This window comes from Oncorhynchus clarkii, unplaced genomic scaffold (genome assembly GCF_045791955.1).
Source record: "Oncorhynchus clarkii lewisi isolate Uvic-CL-2024 unplaced genomic scaffold, UVic_Ocla_1.0 unplaced_contig_8875_pilon_pilon, whole genome shotgun sequence".
NCBI classification, from domain to species: domain Eukaryota; kingdom Metazoa; phylum Chordata; class Actinopteri; order Salmoniformes; family Salmonidae; genus Oncorhynchus; species Oncorhynchus clarkii.
This window is the reverse complement of record NW_027258236.1, coordinates 18,715-43,429: the sequence shown is the minus strand read 5'-3', so window position 1 is coordinate 43,429 and position 24,715 is coordinate 18,715. Positions and strand designations below refer to the sequence as shown.

The window sequence follows — 24,715 nt, the reverse complement described above, 5'->3', positions numbered from 1 at the left end:
AAGAATATGTACATATAAATATATGGATGATTGATGGCCGAGCGGTATAGGCGAGATGCAATAGGTGGTATAAAATACAGTATATACATATGAGATGAGTAATGTAAGATATGTAGACATTATTTAAAGTGACTTGTGATCCATTTATTAAAGTGGCCAATGATTTGATTCCGTATATAGTAGAGGTCGACCGATTGTGATTTTTCAATACCGATTATTGGAGGACCCCAAAAAAAAGCAGATACCGATTTTCTTTAAAAAACGTTTTATATATATGTAATAATGACAAGTACAACAATACTGAATGAACACTTATTTTAACTTAATTAATACGTCAATAAAATCTATTTATTCTCAAATAAATAATGAAACGTGTTCAATTTGGTTTAAATAATGCAAAAACAAAGTGTTGAAGAAAGTAAAGGTGCAATATGTGCCATGTGAGAAAGCTAACGTTTCAGTTCCTTGCTCAGAACATGAGAACAGCTAGTCGTTCCTTTTAACATGAGTCTTCAATATTCCCAGGTAAGAAGTTTTAGGTTGTGGTTATTATAGGACTATTTCTCTCTCTACCATTTGTATTTCATATACTTTTGACTATTGGATGTTCTAATGGGTACTTTAGTAATGCCAGTCTAATCTCGGGAGTTGAAAGGCTTGAAGTCATAAACAGCTCAATGCTTGAAGCAAAGCGAAGAGCTGCTGGCAAATGCACGAAAGTGCTGTTTGAATGAACGCTTACGAGCCTGCTGCTGCCTACCACCGCTCAGACTGCTCTATCAAATCATAGACTTAATTATAATATAACACACAGAAATACGAGCCTTAGGTCATTAATATGGTCAAATCCGGAAACTATAATTTCGAAAACAAGACGTTTATTCTTTCAGTGAAATACGGAACCGTTCCGTTCTAACGGATGGCATCCATAAGTCTAAATATTCCTGTTACGTTGTAACAACCTTCAATGTTATGTCATAATGTTATGTCATAATTACATAAAATTCTGACAAATTGGTTCGCAACGAGCCAGGCAGCCCAAACTGTTGCATATACCCTGACTGCGTGCAATGAACGCAAGAGAAGTGACACAATTTCACCTGGTTAATATTGCCTGCTAACCTGGATTTCTTTTAGCTAAATATGCAGGTTTAAAAAATATATATACTTGTGTTTTGATTTTAAGAAAGGCATTGATGTTTATGGTTAAGTACACATTGGAGCAACGACAGTCGTTGATAGGTTTAATGCTAGCTAGCAACTTACCTTTGCTTACTGCATTCGCGTAACAGGCAGACTCCTCGTGAGGCAGGTGGTTAGAGCGTTGGACCAGTTAACTGTAATGTTGCAAGATTGGATTCCCGAGCTGACAAGGTAAAAATCTGTCATTCTGCCTCGTTCCTAGGCCGTCATTGAAAATAAGAATGTTCTTAACTGACTTGCCTGGTTAAATAAAGATTAAATAAAGGTGTAAAAAAATATAGATATAAAAAAAATCGGCGCCCAAAAATACTGATTTCCGATTGCTATGAAAACTTGAAATCGGCCCTAATTAATCGGCCATTCCGATTTAATCGGTCGACCTCTAGTTTAGACCTAAATCAGCATGTTTGTGCAACAGTGTCTTCTAAATCAAAGGGGAATACGCAAAGCACGAATATGTTCGCTACATGAAGTAGCTAAGAGAACATTCAATGTAGCCAAAGGTTATAGAGTCCCCTTGGAAACGCTTAACTATTTTGGTTCCTACCTTGTCACAATAACTCCTTCCTGGCATTTTCACTCGTTGTCATGTCAAACAACACTGTATTCCAAGTGCCCACTATTATATTCTAACTATAGAATTAGAATAGTCATTCTATTTTCATGATTCCAACAGGTCACAAGTGTTTTACTCTAAAGTCAAAGTCAAGTCAAATTCCAATTGCAACGTTTGGTTCAAAATAAGGCCTGTATTGTTTGTCCACATCATGCAGCCATGTGTGGCAGTGTGGAAATGATCTCAAATGAGTGCAGGAACTTATGAAAATGCTGAAAATGATTTTTGTTTGAATTTGAACAATGAGAATGGAGAAAGACCCATTTTGAAATCACATAGTATCAATGTGTTGCCACCCTAGGATCACTCACTACTCATAAAGAACATGTATGACTTTTTTATTATTCAAAAACCTAAAATAGTGGCAAATACCATCCATTTTTTGTTTTATGCAGTAATATGATATTTGGGCCATATTGCCCGGCACTAGTTGGTTGGAGCAGTCTTGTGCTTTGTCTCCGTCTGGTTGAAATATACCCAACTGTAATGAGCAAGGTACACTTTGAACAGCTTGTCCTCTCATTGGACATCCATCCCCTCCCATGGTGTGTCCTGTTCTCTCATTGGCCATCCATCCCATGGAGCGTGGTTTGTTCTGTTCTCTCATTGCTGTATATGGGGAGACAGATGCCCATCCTGTCTCTCTTGTCTGTCTCTCTCCTCTCTGTCCCCCTACTCTCTCTCTCTCCTCTCTGTCCCCCTACTCTCTCTCTCTTTCCTCTCTGTCCCCCTACTCTCTCTCTCTTTCCTCTCTCTCTCTCCTCTCTGTCCCCCCACTCTCTCCTCTCTGTCCCCCTACTCCCTACTCTCTCTCTCGCTCTTTCCTCTCTGTCTCTCTCTTTCCTCTGTCTCTCTCCTCTCCTCCCCTCTGAGGAGGGAGCTCCTGTTTTCCTTTGTCCCTCGCCTCCCTCCTCTGGTGTAAGCGCATGGCAGGGCAGCAGAATCGGTAATGAAGAAAGTGCCCAATTTAGCCTCCTCAGCCGCGCGCTCCTCTGAGATGTGCTTCCTGCCTGCCTCTCTGCCTGGGTGCAGCGAGGCGGGATGCTGTGAGTGGCTGAGCTAGAGCTGACATCACAGGGGCCAGCTGTTGATTTGGTGCTGTCTCTGAGGCTGGGGCGAGTCACTGACTCTGTCAGGCGCCTACTGAGGGGCTCTGGCAGGTAGACACACACACACACCCGAACCCACGACGATAGAAGGCTGTGTGAGACTGCTGCAGGGAGCGAGTCGCTCCGAGCAGCTACGTCCTCCTCAACCAATGCTGCCTTGGGTACTACGGACTCCTCCAAAAGCTTGCAATGAACATAAGGAGGGCTACTATGTGGCAGGTAGGTCTTGGTTTCTGTCCTTACCAAATATTTTGTATTTGGTGAAGGAAGGAGCACATTGGAAAATCAGGAGTAATGGTTTAAGTGCCAGATAATAGCTACTAAGGCTTTTGGTAGACTTTTCAGACTTGAATAATTCAGACATTGTGCTGGGTTCGCAATCATCTGTCTGTCACTATCTAAGACCTTGAGCTTCATTTTTGAAAGCTGTGATTTATTGTTGAGGTTCAGTTTTGGTGGCTATGTTTTCAATATGATCCTATTGAGACGCAGTTAAACATCACAGCAGTCTTCTACAATATGATCCTATTGAGACGCAGTTAAACATCACAGCAGTCTTCTACAATATGATCTAAGCTACAGTTGTGAATTTCTTTAACCATTTAAGCCACAGGGTTTATCTGATGACGATAAGGGCTCGGTTTCCAAAGGATGCACAGCAAGGCTGCTTTCAGTGAACAGGGGATCTGTAGACTGTGTTCAGTGTGTTGGGGATCTGTAGACTGTGTTCAGTGTGTTGGGGATCTGTAGACTGTTCAGTGAACAGGGGATCTGTAGACTGTGTTCAGTGAACAGGGGATCTGTAGACTGTGTTCAGTGAACAGGGGATCTGTAGACTGTGTTCAGTGAACAGGGGATCTGTAGACTGTGTTCAGTGAACAGGGGATCTGTAGACTGTGTTCAGTGAACAGGGGATCTGTAGACTGTGTTCAGTGAACAGGGGATCTGTAGACTGTGTTCAGTGAACAGGGGATCTGTAGACTGTGTTGGGGATCTGTAGACTGTGTTGGGGATCTGTAGACTGTGTTGGGGATCTGTAGACTGTGTTGGGGATCTGTAGACTGTGTTCAGTGAACAGGGGATCTGTAGACTGTGTTCAGTGTGTTGGGGATCTATAGACTGTGTTGACTGTGTTCAGTGTGTTGGGGAACAGGGGATCTGTAGACTGTGTTCAGTGTGTTGGGGATCTGTAGACTGTGTTCAGTGAATCCCCAATATGAATTTAGCAGCAACGCACCTACACTGCTAAATCGTGGCCTTCACTACAAATAAAAATATATATATATATATATACTTTTCGGGATAGGAAAACGTTTCCCGTTTAAACCTAAACAACTAAAACCAGATATAAAGTATGTAGAAAATATAATGGAGCAATAAATGTATCAATAAGATCATCTTTGAGAACTAACAATCAGGGAGAATCTAAAATTCCCCAAATGTCTTCACACTGCCACCGCTGCTGAAAAAAATCCTAGGGGAAACACTGCAATGTGTTGGTGAACAGGGGCTGTGTTCTGATTACCGTTGTGTCTTGGCGTGGCTTTCTTTCATCAGCGCACTAATGACCATATATATAAGCCATTAAGAGGCTTGTGTTGCGTTGTCTCTGCACAGCTTGCATTTCTGCTCCTCTGTATATTGTTTCTGCAGGTGTTTCTGTTATTACAAATGGGTTTTTAATGACTGACTCCACTAGTGTGATGTACAGAGCCTTCAGAAAGTATTCATACCCCTTGACTTATTCCACATTTTGTTCCAGACGGAATTCAAAATGGATAAAATATAATTTATCTCACCCATCTACACTATACCCCCATAATGACAATGAAAATATGTTTTTAGGAATGTTAGTTAATTTATTGTAAATAAAATACTGAAATATGTAAGTATTCACACACCCAGAGTCATTACTTTGTAGAAGTACCTTTTGGTAGCGATTACGGCTGTGTGTCTTTCTGTGTAAGTCTCCAAGAGCTTTCCACACCTGGTTTGTGCAACATTTGCCCATTTATATAAATAGATATATTTTCATAATTCTTCAAGCTCTGTCAAATTAGTTGTTTGTCATTGCTAGACAACCATTTTCAGGTCTTGCCATAGATTTGAGTCAACTTGTTTTAGGTTATTGTCCTGCTGAAAGGTGAATTAATCTCCACTGAGAGAAACCAGACTAAACCAGGTTTTCCTCTAGGATTTTTCCTGTGCTTAGCTCTTTAAAAAAAAATCCTAAATAACTCCCCAGTCCTTAACGATTACAAGCAAACCCATAACATGATGCAGCCACCACTATTTGCCCTAAACATAACACTTTGTATTCAGGACAAACAGTTAATTGCTTTGTCTATTTTTTTTGCAGTACTATTTTACTGCGTTGTTGCAAATAGGATGCATGTTTAGTATTTGTTTTTCACTCTGTCATTTAGGTTAGTATTGTAGAGTAACTATAATGTTGTTGATCCATCCTCAGTTTTCTCCTGTCACAGCCATTAAACTCTGTACCTGTTTTAAAGTAGCCATTGTCCTCATGGTGAAAACCCAGAGCGGTGTCCTTCCTCTCCGGCAATTGGCTTAGGAAGGACGCCTGTGTCTTTGTCGAGACGGGGTGTGTTGATACATCATCCAAAGTGTAATTAGTAACTTCAACGTGCTCAAAGGGATATGCAATGTCTGCTTTTATTTGCCCTGGTTTGAGAGGCATTGGAAAATCTCCTTGGTTTTTGTGGTTGAATCTGTGTTTGAAATTCACTGTTCGACTGAGGGACCTTACAATTATTGGTATGTGTGGGGTACAGAGAGGAGACGGTCATTCAAAAAATCACGTTAAACACTTATTTCACTCACAGTGAGTCCATGCAACTTATGTGACTTGTTAAGCACATTTACCTGTAATTGAGGCTGAGTGACGAAATGAATACCTTTTAGTCTACTCTTTATACCCCCGAGGGCTTAAGTCTCAATGATCATCAGCTCTCTCTAATCAATAACTCTCCTTATTATCAGACGTGGCTTTGACCCGGGGTACGGGCTTATTTACCCTGTTCAACACACTGATTATCAATGTCTTTTATTAGGCTTAAAGTAAACAGTATTACTATTCCTGGGAAGTGATGGTTGGTTGCCCAATGCATTAGATCTTTCTATGCTTTTTCCTCTGTTGTTTTCTGTGTGACTGTAGAGCTGGAGAAGACCGCCTCATGGATGTGTCTGTCTGTTGGCTACACAGTATGTTGGATGGATGGATGGAGGGATGGAGGGAGGGATGGATGGATGGATGGAGGGATGGATGGATGGAGGGATGGAGGGCTGGATGGATGGATGGATGGCTGGATGGATGGCTTTGGCTGCTTTTCTCTGCTCTTGTATTGTTCCATCCTCCTACACACAGTCTGGGAGGGAGAGTCTCTCCCCTCGCTTGCTCCCCCCTGCTTTCCCCCCAGCACTTGGGCGGGGTACCGCCCAAGCCTAGTGTGTACCGCCCTGTCTGTGCGTGCAATCAGAATGGCCTCTTGTGCATTCCACAGGAGCAATTTCCTATTCGCTGTGCTAACATAATTGTCATTGAGTGGTCCATTTACAGCCGGCATATGATTAGTTAGCTCCCATTCCCCTGTCTGGCAGAGTGGCTGTGCCCTTTTGACCTCATTGTGGGTTTTTGAGAACACATTTTCATGGGCAGAAAAGTGTAGCGTGGAAAAAGGCTTAGGCACTTATTCACCACTTCTACAGGCAGGCAGTATGGGTGTGTTTGTACCGTGGGGAATGGAGATAAAGGGACTGTGAAGAGGCTCTTTACGGTTCAACCACTCAGATCAACTCAGAGTCTCAGAGTCTGTTGTCAAATACAGAGGAGCTGCTCAGTAACAGGAGACCCAGAGGATTCTACTGGGCTGTGTGTGTGTGTTTCCTTGGGTACGTGAAGACTTCTGGTCTGTTTGCCTGCCAGTGTTTATTCGTGTGTGTGTGTGTCACACTGCGTTCCATCTGCATGCATTAAGCCCCCCTGTCCCTGACACCAACTCCCCCGTGTGTCACACAGACTGTCCCTGACACAGAACTGACACTGACATTGATCTCCTGAACTCAGCGGCTAGCTCAGCCCTGCTGTTCCTCCCTGTCTGTGCAGCACAGCTCTGACTCCTAATGCAGCTTGTGTCTGGGGCCAGAATCTCTCTTGCTGTCTGTCTGGTTGGTTGAGTTTTACTGGTGTCACCAGCTAGTAGGGCTGACTGTAGTCTGTAGTCATGTGAAGTTCCACACCTCTTTGTGTTGCTGCTGACTGCCAGACTGGAGGTTACCTTTGGTCTAGTAGTGTCTGCAGTTTACTGTCAAACCAGGATCTGCATACACAGCAAGGTATGATGAGGTAGGGTGGGGTAGGGTGGGGTGGGGTATGGTGCGGTATGGTATGGTGAGGTGAAAAAGGATTAATAAGTGAGCAGGAATCCACCACTTATCTGGCAGCATGCATGGGTCTGCTTCCCACTGGCCCGACGGGACTGTGTGGAGACGAGACTGTGTGGAGACGGGACTGCCTACTGGTTGCCAGAGAGAGCTACTGTGCGCTCTGCCCGGTAGATGGCACTGGGCTCTGGGACTAGGAGGAGACGGGACTGCCTACTGGTTTCCAGAGAGAGCCAGAGAGAGCTTACTGTGGCGGGCGCTCTGCCCGGTAGATGGCACTGGGCTCTGGGACTAGGAGGAGACGGGACTGCCTACTTGTTGCCAGAGAGAGCTACTGTGGCGGGCGCTCTGCCCGATAGATGGCTCTGGGACTAGGAGGAGACGGGACTGTGTGGAGACAGGACTGCCTACTGGTTGCCAGAGAGAGCTACTGTGGCGGGCGCTCTGCCCGGTAGATGGCACTGGGCTCTGGGACTAGGAGGAGACGGGACTGTGTGGAGACAGGACTGCCTACTGGTTGCCAGAGAGAGCTACTGTGGCGGGCGCTCTGCCCGGTAGATGGCACTGGGCTCTGGGACTAGGAGGAAGGTTGGAGTGGAAGAACATGGGGGAAGATGTAGAGCCCTTCTGACTGAAGATGGAGAATCTGTTACAGCCCTTCTGACTGAAGATGGAGAATCTGTTACAGCCCTTCTGACTGAAGATGGGGAATCTGTTACAGCCCTTCTGACTGAAGATGGAGAATCTGTTACAGCCCTTCTGACTGAAGATGTAGAATCTGTTACAGCCCTTCTGACTGAAGATGGAGAATCTGTTACAGCCCGTCTGACTGAAGATTGAGAATCTGTTACAGCCCTTCTGACTGAAGATGGAGAATCTGTTACAGCCCTTCTGACTGAAGATGGAGAATCTGTTACAGCCCGTCTGTTACCTTCTATGTGAAGCGTCCATGTGGGAAATGACATGTCTGTCAGTGTCCTCTCCAAAGTTGGTATTCTAAATATCAGGGTTTTGATAGTGTTATCTTCTGTTTTTCACGGCTGTTATTCCTGAATATGTAAAGCTGCTCTGTTTTACATAACTGGCACGACAGAGTGGGTTTAACACGACCCTCCATGCACCCAATGGCTCTGATGGATGAAACCTGTTTTATACATAGGCATGCACAGCCACAATATCGCTTTCTGTCTCTTTCTCTCTCTCTCTCTCTCCCCATTTTTCTCTCTCCCACTCACACACGTGATATCCCCTGGACTCTGTCTGTCCATGTCAGCCCTGTCACTGTCAGCGACCTATAACCCCGTTCCATCAGTGTTCTCTAAGGGTCCTGACCCCCCTGACCTCTTTCTTTTCTCCCTGTGACAGGTCTGTGATGGCCATGAGCAGCTTGGAGGGCAGTGCCACCGAGGCCATTCAGATCTGGACACCAGAGACTCCGAGCTGGTGCTAAGGACATGGGACTCTCCCTCAGAGTTAGCGACAGGCCCAGCAGCACGAGACGTTACAGTGACAAACCAGCGGTGGCGCAGGACTGCTGCCCTCAGAGCCTTCTCACCCCCTGCAGGACGTCACCACCACAGGCCCAGCAGCTCCCAGTAAGTAGCTACCCTCAGAGCCTTCTCACCCCCTGCAGGACGTCATCACCACAGGCCCAGCAGCTCCCAGTAAGTAGCTACCCTCAGAGCCTTCTCACCCCCTGCAGGACGTCACCACCACAGGCCCAGCAGCTCCCAGTAAGTAGCTACCCTCAGAGCCTTCTCACCCCCTGCAGGACGTCACCACCACAGGCCCAGCAGCTCCCAGTAAGTAGCTACCCTCAGAGCCTTCTCACCCCCTGCAGGACGTCACCACCACAGGCCCAGCAGCTCCCAGTAAGTAGCTACCCTCAGAGCCTTCTCACCCCCTGCAGGACGTCACCACCACAGGCCCAGCAGCTCCCAGTAAGTAGCTACCCGTAAGGTGCATAGGCCATTGGGGGGCCGGGGGGAAATTAAAAACAGCGTTGACATCACTCCAGTCGAGAGACTGACAGATATTACAAATCAGCAATGCTGTACTTGAGTAGAAAAGATTCCATTTGTGTGCTGGAATAACTTAATAGATGTGGACCAGCCTGGTGTTTTTAGTTATTTCTCTTCAAGATGACCATTTTTGATCTGCCTCTCAGACAGTAAAATAACTAAAATAGCACTGCACACTGCAGAACAAAAGAACAACATACATTTAGTTATTGAAGAGCGTGTTTAAATATGGGTGTGAGAGGAGCAGGTTTGAGTACATGTAATCTGATTTACAAGTTTTTTTTAATCAATTACAATACCAGCTAAAATATTGTAATCAGATTACATACTTTTGAAAAACTAGATTACTTTAAAATTCAGAACGGGTGTTTGTGAGAGAAAGAAATGCATTTAGACACCTTTCGGTTTCTCAGTGACATTCAATTCACCATTGAAAAAAGGTGTTTCAGTTTGTTTCACCTGAGAGAGTCTGATCACCAGTCAGAGACCACTATGATGACACACCAGTTGATGACCACTAATCAGAGACCACTATGATGACACACCAGATGATGACCAATCAGAGACCACTATGATGACACACCAGATGTGTTTGATGGATCCTTTTCTAAAAGCCGGTGTGATGCGTTTTACATCATTCCTGCTATTTTTCTGTATTTTGGAACTTCTGTATCTTGAAATTGTATTGCTTATATACAAAACATTTTGTCAACAATGGACAAATGAAACAAATGAAGGGGAAGTAATCCAAAAGTAACAGAAAATAATCCGATTACGTTACGGAGTTTGGGTAATCCAAAACCTACGTTACTGATTACAATTGTGGACAGGTAAGGTGCCGTTTTCAAGGGATTGTTAAATATATGAACTATTTGGTTGTAATATCAGCACCTCTTAAAGAGCAGAGTCAGAACAGCACATCCCATTATTCCATGTTTATCTCTATCAGAGTTCTACAGCAAGGAACTGCATGCTTTTCATCAGTAAACATCAACTGGTCATTTAACTCACAATCGCTCAATATTGGCCACCATTAATTGGATTTGAGTGATCTAAAATAAGTGAAATTTACAGTGGGGCAAAAAAGTATTTAGTCAGCCACCAATTGTGCAAGTTCTCCCACTTAAAAAGATGAGAGAGGCCTGTAATGTTCATCATAGGTACACTTCAACTATGACAGACAAAATGAGAAGAAAAAAAATCCAGAAAATCACATTGTAGGATTTTTAATGAATTTATTTGCAAATTATGGTGGAAAATAAGTATTTGGTCATCTACAAACAAGCAATATTTCTGGCTCTCACAGACCTGTAACTTCTTCTTTAAGAGGCTCCTCTGTCCTCCACTCGTTACCTGTATTAATGGCACCTGTTTGAACTTGCTATCAGTATAAAAGACACCTGTCCACAACCTCAAACAGTCACACTCCAAACTCCACTATGGCCAAGACCAAAGAGCTGTCAAAGGACACCAGAAACAAAATTGTAGACCTGCACCAGGCTGGGAAGACTGAATCTGCAATAGGTAAGCAGCTTGGTTTGAAGAAATCAACTGTGGGAGCAATTATTAGGAAATGGAAGACATACAAGACCACTGATAATCTCCCTCGATCTGGGGCTCCACGCAAGATCTCACCCCGTGGTGTCAAAATGATCACAAGAACGGTGAGCAAAAATCCCAGAACCACACGGCGGGACCTACTGAATGACCTGTAGAGAGCTGGGACCAAAGTAACAAAGCCTACCATCAGTAACACACTACGCCACCAGGGACTCAAATCCTGCAGTGCCAGACGTACTGGCTTAAGCAGGGGGACACATGTCCAGGCCCGTCTGAAGTTTGCTAGAGAGCATTTGGATGATCCAGAAGAAGATTGGGAGAATGTCATATGATCAGATGAAACCAAAATATAACTTTTTGGTAAAAACTCAACTCGTCGTGTTTGGAGGACAACGAATGCTGAGTTGCATCCAAAGAACACCATACCTACTGTGAAGCATGGGGGTGGAAAGATCAAGCTTTGGGGCTGTTTTTCTGCAAAGGGACCAGGACGACTGATCCGTGGAAAGGAAAGAATGAATGGGGCCATGTATCGTGAGATTTTGAGTGAAAACCTCCTTCCATCAGCAAGGGCATTGAAGATGAAACGTGGATGGGTCTTTCAGCATGACAATGATCCCAAACACACCGCCCGGACAACGGAGTGGCTTCGTAAGAAGCATTTCAAGGTCCTGGAGTGGCCTAGCCAGTCTCCAGATCTCAACCCCATAGAAAATCTTTGTAGGGAGTTGAAAGTCCGTGTTGCCCAGCAAACTTTTGTTATTGACCAAATACTTATTTTCCACCATAATTTGCAAATAAATTCATTAAAAAAATCCCACAATGTGATTTTCTGGAGAAAAAAAATTCTCATTTTGTCTGTCATAGTTGAAGTGTACCTATGATGAAAATTACAGGCCTCATCTTTTTAAGTGGGAGAACTTGCACAATTGGTGGCTGACTAAACTTTTTTGCCCCACTGTACTTGCCTAATACGAGTGGTTTTAGGTTCATTTCCCATCCTTTGTGGGCTCTGCCTGTCAAGCAGCAGAAAGGCGAATTCGCCGATGTACTGTTATCTGATATTTACTTTTCTAGCTACCTGATGATAATGTTTACATCGCTAGCTACCTGATGATAATGTTTACAGCGCTAGCTACCTGATGATAATGTTTACATCGCTAGCTACCTGATGATAATGTTTACATCGCTAGCTACCTGATGATAATGTTTACAGCGCTAGCTACCTGATGATAATGTTTACATTGCTAGCTACCGGTAGACCTAATGTCGTTTTTCTCCCACCAACCCAGGTCTATCTAGTGAAGTTGGCTAACACTATCTATCCCCTTTCAACATTGTTAATAAGGGTTTAATCAGGATTGCTGCTGATAGACGACATTGACTGAGGGACCACGTCAAATTGGCTAGTTGCCTAACAACAAATGACGTCTATGGCGAGTTAACAAGTTACCATTCAGGGGATAAACTAGATGGCTGTATTGGAATATCTATAGTAGGGTTGGGCGGTTTCCAGATTGTCATCCTCATACCGTTCTTCTCTCACACCGGGATTCAGGGTACTACTGGCTTAGTACACAAAAATGCAAAGAAGCCCATTGGGCGTCTATTAGCAGAATAACAACAAAATTAGCACAAGTAACAGCAAAATATTGCTAGCAAAATATGCTAACGAGTGCAAACGAAAATAAACTAATTGCGAAGGCAGGCAATGCAGCTCATAAAGTTATACATGTGGAGGTAGGAGCTACCGAAATGATATGTTTGAGTTTAGACATTTTACAAGCGAATGTGAGCGAGAGACACAAAGTTTTGACGGCATGCTTGTCTGAAGGACACGGTCTGTGTGGCGTCGCTAGGGCAACGGGCCCGCGCTGTTCTGAGGAGATGTGGAGAAGCAGACGGCCCAGAACGGAGAGGAAGAAATCAAGCTGCAGTGGCAGCTGTACAGATAACTCATTCAACGGGCTTTGACACCTCAAACACAGCAGAAAGCTCACACAATATGATGCACCGTGACGTTATTCATTCAGCCACGTACTTAGATAACGAGCAAGTTAATCTTAGGTGTCGCCCTAATGCAGAAAGATAACACTTCCTGTGTTTTGTAAATGTAGATCTACAATACTTCTTATTGTAATGTCTGCTCGGCATCAGACTGATTTCGTTCTTCAGTTGCACTTCTTCACTCAGAATGGCCGTTTGTGAATTCTCATCTATCAGCAGTTTGTGCTTTGACTGATGTGAGGCTACTGTTCTCCAGTACTTTTCTCTGGGTAGCCAGCCTACTGCTCTCCAGTACTTTTCTCTGGGTAGCCAGCCTACTGTTCTCCAGTACTTTTCTCTGGGTAGCCAGCCTACTGTTCTCCAGTACTTTTCTCTGGGTAGCCAGCCTACTGTTATCCAGTACTTTTCTCTGGGTAGCCAGCCTACTGCTCTCCAGTACTTTTCTCTGGGTAGCCAGCCTACTGCTCTCCAGTACTTTTCTCTGGGTAGCCAGCCTACTGCTCTCAAGTACTTTTCTCTGGGTAGCCAGCCTACTGCTCTCCAGTACTTTTCTCTGGGTAGCCAGCCTACTGCTCTCCAGTACTTTTCTCTGGGTAGCCAGCCTACTGCTCTCCAGTACTTTTCTCTGGGTAGCCAGCCTACTGTTATCCAGTACTTTTCCCTGGGTAGCCAGCCTACTGCTCTCCAGTACTTTTCTCTGGGTAGCCAGCCTACTGCTCTCCAGTACTTTTCTCTGGGTAGCCAGCCTACTGCTCTCCAGTACTTTTCTCTGGGTAGCCAGCCTACTGCTCTCCAGTACTTTTCTCTGGGTAGCCAGCCTACTGCTCTCTAGTACTTTTCTCTGGGTAGCCAGCCTACTGCTCTCCAGTACTTTTCTCTGGGTAGCCAGCCTACTGCTCTCCAGTACTTTTCTCTGGGTAGCCAGCCTACTGCTCTCCAGTACTTTTCTCTGGGTAGCCAGCCTACTGTTCTCCAGTACTTTTCCCTGGGTAGCCAGCCTACTGTTCTCTAGTAAAATGCTACCTTCACCTATCTGAAATTACATCATCAATTGCTGAACTTACAGATAATGAAAAGCATGCAGTTCCTTGCTGTGTAACTCTGAAACTAAATGTGGAATTTTGGGAAATGTGTAGTCCTGACTGCTCTTCAAGAGGGGATGATATTGAAACCAAATCGTTAGATTTATTTAACAAGCCCTTAAACGGCACACAGTTGTCAATGGTTTAGAGGAGCTGGTGGTCTCCTTGCCCATCAGCAGTCAAATGGAACGTTCCACACTGCATTGGGGCGTTGTATTGATAACTGCCTATAGAGAGGGCCGTGGGGTCACGGAGGCACTCTGAACATTCTGAAATCCACGGTGGTATTTTTCTATAGCCACAAGCTCTGTCCTCCAATAGTACGGGCTGTCTCACAGGCTCTTTCTCGATGCGTCTTTCTTGGATTCTTCTATCCTCAAAATGAATTGGTCACTCCCCTCTGACCTTCTCCGTCATGGGGTTTGAGAAGGAATCAAGGAAAGTTAAATTGAGACAGAGGCACAGAGCCACAGTGTTAATGTCAGAGACTGAATCAGATGGGGCCTCTCAACCTCTAATTAAAATCATTAATCACAGCTCTCATAAACCAGATGTCTCTTTCCCTAACCCTCTTCTCTCTATGATGTCTCCTTCCCTCTTCTCTCTATGATGTCTCCTTCCCTCTTCTCCTCTAGGATTTCTCCTCTCTATGATGTCTCCTTCCCTCTTCTCCTCTCTATGATGTCTCCTTCCCTCTTCTCTCTAGGATGTCTCCTCTATGATATCTCCTTCCCTAACCCTCCCCATCCCTCTTCTCTATGCTACTGCAAGAGACACTTGCTGCATAATTAGGCCACATTATTACCAAAAACCACTGTCACTGTCCCTGCATTAGCCCCATTACAGTAGTCATTCGATTTCAGATGTTCTAACTAATAGACCTTTACAATATGTCTCTTTAGCCCATATTTTCTCTCTGTTCTCTGTAAATGCATGATATTTCAATGCCCATGTTTTCTCTCTGTAAATGCATGATATTTCAATGCCCATGTTTTCTCTCTCTCTTCTCTGACTGTAGGTGTAAGATGTCTTTTGATGTAGCTCTAATGGAAAATGATTAGCATTTTGATTAGTAAAATCCCAGTGTCTCTCCATCGTCTGTCTCTTTCTCCATCTCCAGGACCCCAGTAACAGCAGTGCTGTATAGAGACTCTCTGTAAGCTGTGCGTCTGATGAGGATGTCTGATCCTGTTACTGTAAAGGACATCAGTAGGACTGACACCATGAAGGTTTGTGAGGCTGGAGTGGAGCTGGAGGCAGCAGACTGGACCGGCACCACAACATTAGGAGCAGACAGCAGACGGAACAGTGTGAAGGACAAACCCAAACCGGCTGGGAGCCTGGTGCCGGAACACAATGCCACCGGTCACCAAGACGGAAGCTGCTGTGACAACAAGAGGGAAACATCACAGGTAAACACCCCGGTGTAAACATAAACAGAGCCTTTTAGTGTGGACCAATGAGAAGATCACTTTTCCATTATATAGCCTTTTAGTGTGGACCAATGAGAAGATCACTTTTCCATTATATAGCCTTTTAGTGTGGACCAATGAGAAGATCACTTTTCCATTATATAGCCTTTTAGTGTGGACCAATGAGAAGATCACTTTTCCATTATATAGCCTTTTAGTGTGGACCAATGAGAAGATCACTTTTCCATTATATAGCCTTTTAGTGTGGACCAATGAGAAGATCACTTTTCCATTATATAGCCTTTTAGTGTGGACCAATGAGAAGATCACTTTTCCATTATATAGCCTTTTAGTGTGGACCAATGAGAAGATCACTTTTCCATTCTATCACAGACACAATTTGAACATGTTTTACCAACAATGTAAATATGGTAATATAATTTAACTATGGTAATGTGATTGAGCTCAGGATCAGTCATTAAAACACTCTAATGTAACAGCTAAAACAAGTTGGTGGAAGAAGATGTGCTGATGCAGTGCAGCAAAATGTTTCTTTGTCTCTGGGTTGGAGGTAATGTTGACAGGCAGCAGAGAGGGTATTGTCTCTGGGTTGGAGGTAATGTTGACAGGCAGCAGAGGGTATTGTCTCTGGGTTGGAGGTAATGTTGACAGGCAGCAGAGGGTATTGTCTCTGGGTTGGAGGTAATGTTGACAGGCAGCAGAGGGTATTGTCTCTGGGTTGGAGGTAATGTTGACAGGCAGCAGAGGGTATTGTCTCTGGGTTGGAGGTAATGTTGACAGGCAGCAGAGAGAGTATTGTCTCTGGGTTGGAGGTAATGTTGACAGGCAGCAGAGGGTATTGTCTCTGGGTTGGAGGTAATGTTGACAGGCAGCAGAGGGTATTGTCTCTGGGTTGGAGGTAATGTTGACAGGCAGCAGAGGGTATTGTCTCTGGGTTGGAGGTAATGTTGACAGGCAGCAGAGGGTATTGTCTCTGGGTTGGAGGTAATGTTGACAGGCAGCAGAGAGAGTATTGTCTCTGGGTTGGAGGTAATGTTGACAGGCAGCAGAGAGAGTATTGTCTCTGGGTTGGAGGTAATGTTGACAGGCAGCAGAGAGAGTATTGTCTCTGGGTTGGAGGTAATGTTGACAGGCAGCAGAGAGGGTATTGTCTCTGGGTTGGAGGTAATGTTGACAGGCAGCAGAGAGAGTATTGTCTCTGGGTTGGAGGTAATGTTGACAGGCAGCAGAGGGTATTGTCTCTGGGTTGGAGGTAATGTTGACAGGCAGCAGAGGGTATTGTCTCTGGGTTGGAGGTAATGTTGACAGGCAGCAGAGAGAGTATTGTCTCTGGGTTGGAGGTAATGTTGACAGGCAGCAGAGAGAGTATTGTCTCTGGGTTGGAGGTAATGTTGACAGGCAGCAGAGAGAGTATTGTCTCTGGGTTGGAGGTAATGTTGACAGGCAGCAGAGAGAGTATTGTCTCTGGGTTGGAGGTAATGTTGACAGGCAGCAGAGAGAGTATTGTCTCTGGGTTGGAGGTAATGTTGACAGGCAGCAGAGGGTATTGTCTCTGGGTTGGAGGTAATGTTGACAGGCAGCAGAGGGTATTGTCTCTGGGTTGGAGGTAATGTTGACAGGCAGCAGAGGGTATTGTCTCTGGGTTGGAGGTAATGTTGACAGGCAGCAGAGGGTATTGTCTCTGGGTTGGAGGTAATGTTGACAGGCAGCAGAGAGAGTATTGTCTCTGGGTTGGAGGTAATGTTGACAGGCAGCAGAGAGAGTATTGTCTCTGGGTTGGAGGTAATGTTGACAGGCAGCAGAGAGAGTATTGTGTCTGGGTTGGAGGTAATGTTGACAGGCAGCAGTATAAATGGGAAGCAGGAGAAGTGAAAGTGGTCGGTGGCTGGCGCCCCAGCCAGACTGAAGAAGACAGATAATCTGGATCTCAAATCCTGGCTTATCTACAAACTTCCTGTGTGTCACCCTGAGAGAGAGACTGAATGGGTGCCGGATGGGGGGGAGAGAGGGAGGGGGGTGCACTTCTCTGTGTGTCTCTCCTCTGTGACTTTGCCACCATCTGCCCCTGCCACGTTCTCTTTCTCAGGCCAGGTACCTTGTAGTGCAGACGTCAGCGTTTCCTTCTCTCTCCTCTCTCTTTGTCCCTTTCCTTTCTGCCCTGTTCAATTATCTGATCTACTGGTGCGTTCACACCTACTGTCTCTCACACACACACACACGTGCGCGCCACTCACTGTCTCTAAGGGTCATACACATGCCTGGAAATGGTCCATTTCCATCTTTATTTCATTAATGTTATCTGACCCTCCAGCGCAGTGGGGAAAGGAACTGTCCTCTGGTTGGTTTTAGAGGACGGGGCCAGGAGAAGAGGGGGAGTGTGTGTGTGTGTGTACAGACGGTGTCTCAGCAGCAGCCCGAGTGGAGCATGGAGCCTGCCAGCCGTTCTGTCTAAATCAGACTCAGCTTTCGTCTCTGACTCTCTAGGACCTCTCCCTGTACACACACACACGCTCTCGAACACACACACACACACACACACACACACACACACACGAAGAGCAGAGGCATTGAGATGTCGTCCCCCGCTGCTTCCTGCTCCTCTTCAAACTGAGAACACTTCTCTTTGCTCTAGTCTACATGACAGGAAAATGGTCTGAGAGAGAGATGTGAAACTGGGTCTGAGAGAGAGATGTGAAACTGGGTCTGAGAGAGAGATGTGAAACTGGGTCTGAGAGAGGGGGATGTGAAACTGGGTCTGAGAGAGGGGGATGTGAAACTGGGTCTGAGAGAGGGGGATGTGAAACTGGGTCTGAGAGAGGGGGATGTGAAACTGGGTCTGAGAGAGGGGGATGTGAAACTGGGTCTGAGAGAGGGGGATGTGAAACTGGGTCTGAGAGAGAGGGATGTGAAACTGGGTCTGAGAGAGAGGGATGTGAAACTGGGTCTGAGAGAGAGGGATGTGAAACTGGGTCTGAGAGAGAGGGATGTGAAACTGGGTCTGAGAGAGAGGGATGTGAAACTGGGTCTGAGAGAGAGGGATGTGAAACTGGGTCTGAGAGAGAGGGATGTGAAACTGGGTCTGAGAGAGAGGGATGTGAATCTGGGTCTGAGAGAGAGGGATGTGAAACTGGGTCTGAGAGAGAGGGATGTGAAACTGGGTCTGAGAGAGAGGGATGTGAAACTGGGTCTGAGAGAGAGGGATGTGAAACTGGGTCAGAGAGAGAGGGATGTGAAACTGGGTCAGAGAGAGAGGGATGTGAAACTGGGTCAGAGAGAGAGGGATGTGAAACTGGGTCAGAGAGAGAGGGGTGTGAAACTGGGTCAGAGAGAGAGGGGTGTGAAACTGGGTCAGAGAGAGAGGGGTGTGAAACTGGGTCAGAGAGAGAGAGGTGTGAAACTGGGTCAGAGAGAGGGATGTGAAACTGGGTCAGAGAGAGGGATGTGAAACTGGGTCAGAGAGAGGGATGTGAAACTGGGTCAGAGAGAAAATACATTTTAATATACATAGTATTCAGACTCTGGATCTAATTTCTCAGACAGGAAGGTGTTTGAATCACGAGGGTGAGAATTCATCTTGGTCCATAAAGGGCTGCTCCTCGTGTTTTGTCACATGCCTATATTGATTGGCCGATCTCTTTAGTAGGATGCACGTTGACATCCAACATGTATGTACGTATGTATTCAGCCTTCCTGTTGTTCTGGACCACGATATTCATTAACCTTGTAGTCTTGTTAGCTAAACTCCTCCTTTTTGTGGACCGTTTGGTACAGCAGCCGTCTCCTGTATCAGCTGGCCAGTCGGTGAGGGGCTCTAAGGTACAGTCTGCCTGGCAACATTATCATTTTATCTCAGGTGTTTCTGCTGAGAAGACGGATTTATCCCATATGTCTTATTATATATTTGCCTGCTGTTGACTTGGTTCTTGTGATGTAGTGAACAGGGGGGTTCATACTCATTCCGTGGAGGCCCTAGTGTCAGAGGGTTTGGGGTTTGTCCTTTCAGTTAAGACCTAGACAACCAGGTGAGTGCAGTTTTTTTTTTACTAATTAGTAACCTTCATTTATCAATCGAGTACAAGGGACCTGCAGACACTCTGCCCTCCGTGGAATGAGTCTGACACGTGATTTATGTCATCCCTTTAAAAACATCCCGTGGAATGAGTCTGACACGTGATTTAAGTCATCCCTTTAAAAAACATCCCGTGGAATGAGTCTGATACGTGATTTAAGTCATCCCTTTAAAAACATCCCGTGGAATGAGTCTGACACGTGATTTAAGTCATCCCTTTAAAAACATCCCGTGGAATGAGTCTGACACGTGATTTAAGTCATCCCTTTAAAAACATCCCGTGGAATGAGTCTGACACGTGATTTAAGTCATCCCTTTAAAAACATCCCGACTTGTGGTGGTGCGTTAGTATTATTTATCTTCATTTGCATGATGTTCAGATGTTTAAACTGACTTATTTACGTGTTTGCTAACCATCACGTTAGTTGCATGCATGGATTGTATTGGATTGGATTGGATTCACCCAAGTCATTTTGAGGTCTGAACATGGTCTGTTGGTCGTGATTGCTTGGTGCTTGCTAACCATCACGTTAGTTACATGCATGGATATTGGATTCACCCAAGTCATTTTGAGGTCTGAACATGGTCTGTTGGTCGTGATTGCTTGGTGTTTGCTAACCATCACGTTAGTTACATGCATGGATATTGGATTCACCCAAGTCATTTTGAGGTCTGAACATGGTCTGTTGGTCGTGATTGCTTGGTGTTTGCTAACCATCACGTTAGTTACATGCATGGATATTGGATTCACCCAAGTCATTTTGAGGTCTGAACATGGTCTGTTGGTCGTGATTGCTTGGTGCTTGCTGGCCTTTACGTCTTGGTTTGTATTTTTACTTGGTCGGTTCGCGTTTTGATATGATCAACGCACGTCATCTAAAGGAATATATTTTTAACCGTTGTCAATATACTGTACTCTCCCTCAGTCCAGGGCCAAGGTAAAGTTAGTACGGAGCCTGGCTGTCTGTGAAGAGTCCTCTCCTCCCTTTCTAACTGCACACCAGCTGACACCAGATCCTCAGGTAAACCTTTAGACACACACACACACACACACACACACACACACCTCTCTGGGTAAACCTTTAGACACACACACACACACACACACACACACACCTCTGGGTAAACCTTTAGACACACACACACACACCTCTCTGGGTAAACCTTTAGACACACACACACACCTCTGGGTAAACCTTTAGTCACACACACACACACCTCTGAGTAAACCTTTAGACACACACACACACCTCTCTGGGTAAACCTTTAGACACACACACACACCTCTTTGGGTAAACCTTTAGACACACACACACACCTCTGGGTAAACCTTTAGTCACACACACACACACCTCTGAGTAAACCTTTAGACACACACCTCTGGGTAAACCCCCAGACGACTCCTTCTACCACATTAGCTGTGGCTCATTTCACAAACGTCACTCTGCCTTCTCACCGGACACACACACGAGCCAGAAGCTAGAGGGCCTCTGAGGGCCTGGCGTTTCATCCAGTCAGCACTAACTTCATCAAAACCACGAGGGTGTTCTCCACCACCAGCCGTTGGGTGTGTGTGTGTACCTGCGGTGTGTGTGTCCTGTATTACTCACATCCATCTTCGAGAAGATTGTATTTTCACGTGTCAGAACATGGAGTCCTGTGGATTGATATAATTGAATAGTAAGGTTGTCACTATGATGTCAGGCTTCCTCCAACCCATTCCTTTGTCTGTCAGCACCACTCAAACATGTCCTTGGCTAATGGTGTTTGAAGTTATATAGGTTATTTTGGGGGGGGTGGTTGTCTTTCTATGTTAAGTTGCAATTTTTTTATACCAATTATTTCTCCTTGAGTGGAGATGTTTCCTTGGTGTAGACGAGAAATGAAATGATTCTACTTCTCTGTAAAGATGCATTGTCCTTGCTGTGAAACCGGTTACTAGGAAACCCTGACTGGGTGTTTAAATGGATAGACTTCCTTGAACTAGTGAGATTTAACCCCCTCCCTCTGAGTTCTATTCAGTCCTCTTTCACTCTTCACTCTTATCTATCTTTCTCTTCTTCCTCCCTCTTTTTCTCCTCTTTCTGTCTTCCGCTCTCTCATTCGCCGTCTCTCCACTGACGCTCCCTTCCTCACATCTCTTTCTTTGTTGCGTTCCTGTAGTAATATTAGTTATTTTGTTAACCAGTTGTGCTGAATAACTACAGCAAAGCCTCCCTGAGAGGCAGAGGATATCTTATTTTTCTTACCTTTATTTAACTAGGCAAGTCAGTTGAGAACAAATTCTTATTTACAATGACGGCCTAGGAACAGTGGGTTAACTGCCTTGTTCAGGGGCAGGACAGATTTGTACCTTGTCAGCTGGGGGATTTGATCTACCAACCTTTTGGTTACTGGCCCAACGCTCTAACCGCTAGGCTACCATTATATCACTAATGTAAACATTATATCTACCTTCCAGAAACCACTGGCTCCTAACTTCTTTACCCAGTTGCCTCTATCCTGAAGTGGTATTTAATTTAAGCGTCTTGCAGCCAGCACTCTGAATATGTGTTCCAAATGGCACCCTATTCCCTCTGGGCCCTGGTCAAAAGTAGTGCCCTATAAAGGGAATAGGGTATCATTTAGGTCGCAGGCGGAGTTTCAGTGTGCTGTTCAGCTTTTAGCTCCTCTCTGCCTTTTCTACTAGTGTTGAATAGTGAATCAGAGCAGGGAATGAAGCGCAGCAGAGATTAAGATGAGTAGTGGGGTTAAACCAAGGTCAAGGCTGGGATCCTGAGAAGGCCTTGAAACACACACAACTGGAATGATAGGAATGTACATTTTCATTCAAGTCAGTACTGTCAAATGGTTGTTATATTCTCCATGCTCGCTAAGCCTTAGACATTTAACAATTCATATTTTAGTAATTTAGCAGACTCTTATCCAGAGCGACTTACAGGCACAATTAGGGGGTTAGGGCAAGGGCACATCAACACATTTTTTCACCTCGTCAGCTCGGGGATTTGAACCGGCGACCTTTACTGGCCCACTGCTCTTAACCACTAGGCTACCTGCCACCATTATAAAATATAATTAAAGCGTGTGTCAAGTGGCTGTGATATGAGGGGCTTCCCCCCCATTCTAGTTATTGTATTTCTATGCTTGTCTTACAACAAGTCTTCCAAAGGGAGTTCTTTCTTGTGGTACAATAAAGGAAATTATTGATGTTAATGTGTGGAAGGTGAGACAGGCTTTCTATTGGATGGATGTGAAGGTGTGGAAGATGAGACAGGCTTTCTATTGGATGGATGTGAAGGTGTGGAAGGTGAGACAGGCTTTCTATTGGATGGATGTGAAGGTGTGGAAGGTGAGACAGGCTTTCTATTGATGGATGTGAAGGTGTAGAAGGTGAGACAGGCTTTCTATTGGATGTATTCTCTTCCCCCAACATAAAGCAGATCTATATTTGACTCTCAGTATTCACTCCTCTGTAGGTCCATGTACTGTTAGTGTTTGTTTAGTCACATCACTGTAATGTCAAAATGATGTATGATTTTCAGGTGTTTTAAAGATGAAATAAAACGATGTTAATCGTTGTGATGTAATTGCCGAGGTGATTATCGTACGTAGAGGAGGAAGGTTTATCACTCTGTGCAGCACAGGGTTTTAGCTGAGCTGGTATTGGTAATGAAAACGGTGCTCTCGTAGTAAATCGGATGGTTTTTTAAAATGAGGTCGGTCGACGTGTACTTGTTTTCACAAGCTAAACATGTTAAACCCTTAAATATGTTTTCATTAACTTCAAACCAGGTGTGCGATTGTGTGGATAATTAGATGCAAGTTCTTAATGTGACATGCTAATTAATTCTGTCTATTTTAATTTTAGTGTACTTCTCATATGGCACCCTATTCCCTACAATGAGGGGGGAAAGTATTTGATCCCCTGCTGATTTTGTATGTTTGCCCACTGGCAAAGAAATTATCAGTCTAATTTTAATGGTGGGTTTATTTGAACAGTGAGAGACAGAATAACAACAAAAAAATCCAGAAAAACGCAGGTCAAAAAAGTTAGAAATTGATTTGCAATTTATTGAGGGAAATAAGTATTGGACCCCCTCTCAATCAAAAAGATTTCTGTCTCCCAGGTGTCTTTTATACAGGTAACGAGCTGAGATTAGCACACACTCTTAAAGGGAGTGCTCCTAATCTCAGTTTGTTACCTGTATAAAAGACGCCTGTCCACAGAAGCAATCAATCAATCAGATTCCAAACTCTCCACCATGGCCAAGACCAAAGAGCTCTCCAAGGATGTCAGGGACAAGATTGTAGACCTACACAAGGCTGGAATGGGCTACAAGACTATCGCCAAGCAGCTTGGTGAGAAGGTGACAACAGTTGGTGCGATTATTCGCAAATGGAAGAAACACAAAAGAACTGTCAATCTCCCTCGGCCTGGGGCTCCATGCAAGATCTCACCTCGTGGAGTTGCAATGATCATGAGAACGGTGAGGAATCAGCCCAGAACTACACGGGAGGATCTTGTCAATGATCTCAAGGCAGCTGGAACCATAGTCACCAAGAAAACAATTGGTAACACACTACGCCGTGAGGGACTGAAATCCTGCAGCGCCCACAAGGTCCCCCTGCTCAAGAAAGCACATATACTTGCCCATCTGAAGTTTGCCAATGAACATCTGAATGATTCAGAGGACAACTGGGTGAAAGTGTTGTGGTCAGATGAGACTAAAATGGAGCTCTTTGGCATCAACTCAACTCGCCGTGTTTGGGGGAGGAGGAATGCTGCCTGTGACCCCAAGAACACCATCCCCACCGTCAAACATGGAGGTGGAAACATTATGCTTTGGGGGTGTTTTTCCGCTAAGGGGACAGGACTACTTCACCGCGTCAAAGGGACGATGGACGGGGCCATGTATCGTCAAATCTTGGGTGAGAACCTCCTTCCCTCAGCCAGGGCATTGAAAATGGGTCGTGGATAGGTATTCCAGCATGACAATCACCCAAAACACACGGCCAAGGCAACAAAGGAGTGGCTCAAGAAGAAGCACATTAAGGTCCTGGAGTGGCCTAGCCAGTCTCCAGACCTTAATCCCATAGAACATCTGTGGAGGGGGCTGAAGGTTCGAGTTGCCAAACGTCAGCCTCGAAACCTTAATGACTTGGAGAAGATCTGCAAAGAGGAGTGGGACAAAATCCCTCCTGAGATGTGTG

At 45.0% G+C, this 24,715-nt stretch overlaps 1 protein-coding gene across 1 annotated transcript in view; it reads left to right on the top strand.

Annotated features, from left to right (window-relative positions):
- LOC139396220 (R3H domain-containing protein 1-like) overlaps positions 1 to 24,715 on the top strand; it is a gene marked incomplete at its 3' end in the record, with an annotated part of 47,064 nt that overhangs the window by 3,939 nt on the left and 18,410 nt on the right. Inside the window, 4 exon segments of the mRNA XM_071143358.1 lie at positions 8,698 to 8,996; positions 15,123 to 15,414; positions 19,207 to 19,251; positions 20,431 to 20,526. Coding sequence (XP_070999459.1) covers positions 15,175 to 15,414; positions 19,207 to 19,251; positions 20,431 to 20,526 — 381 coding nt within the window.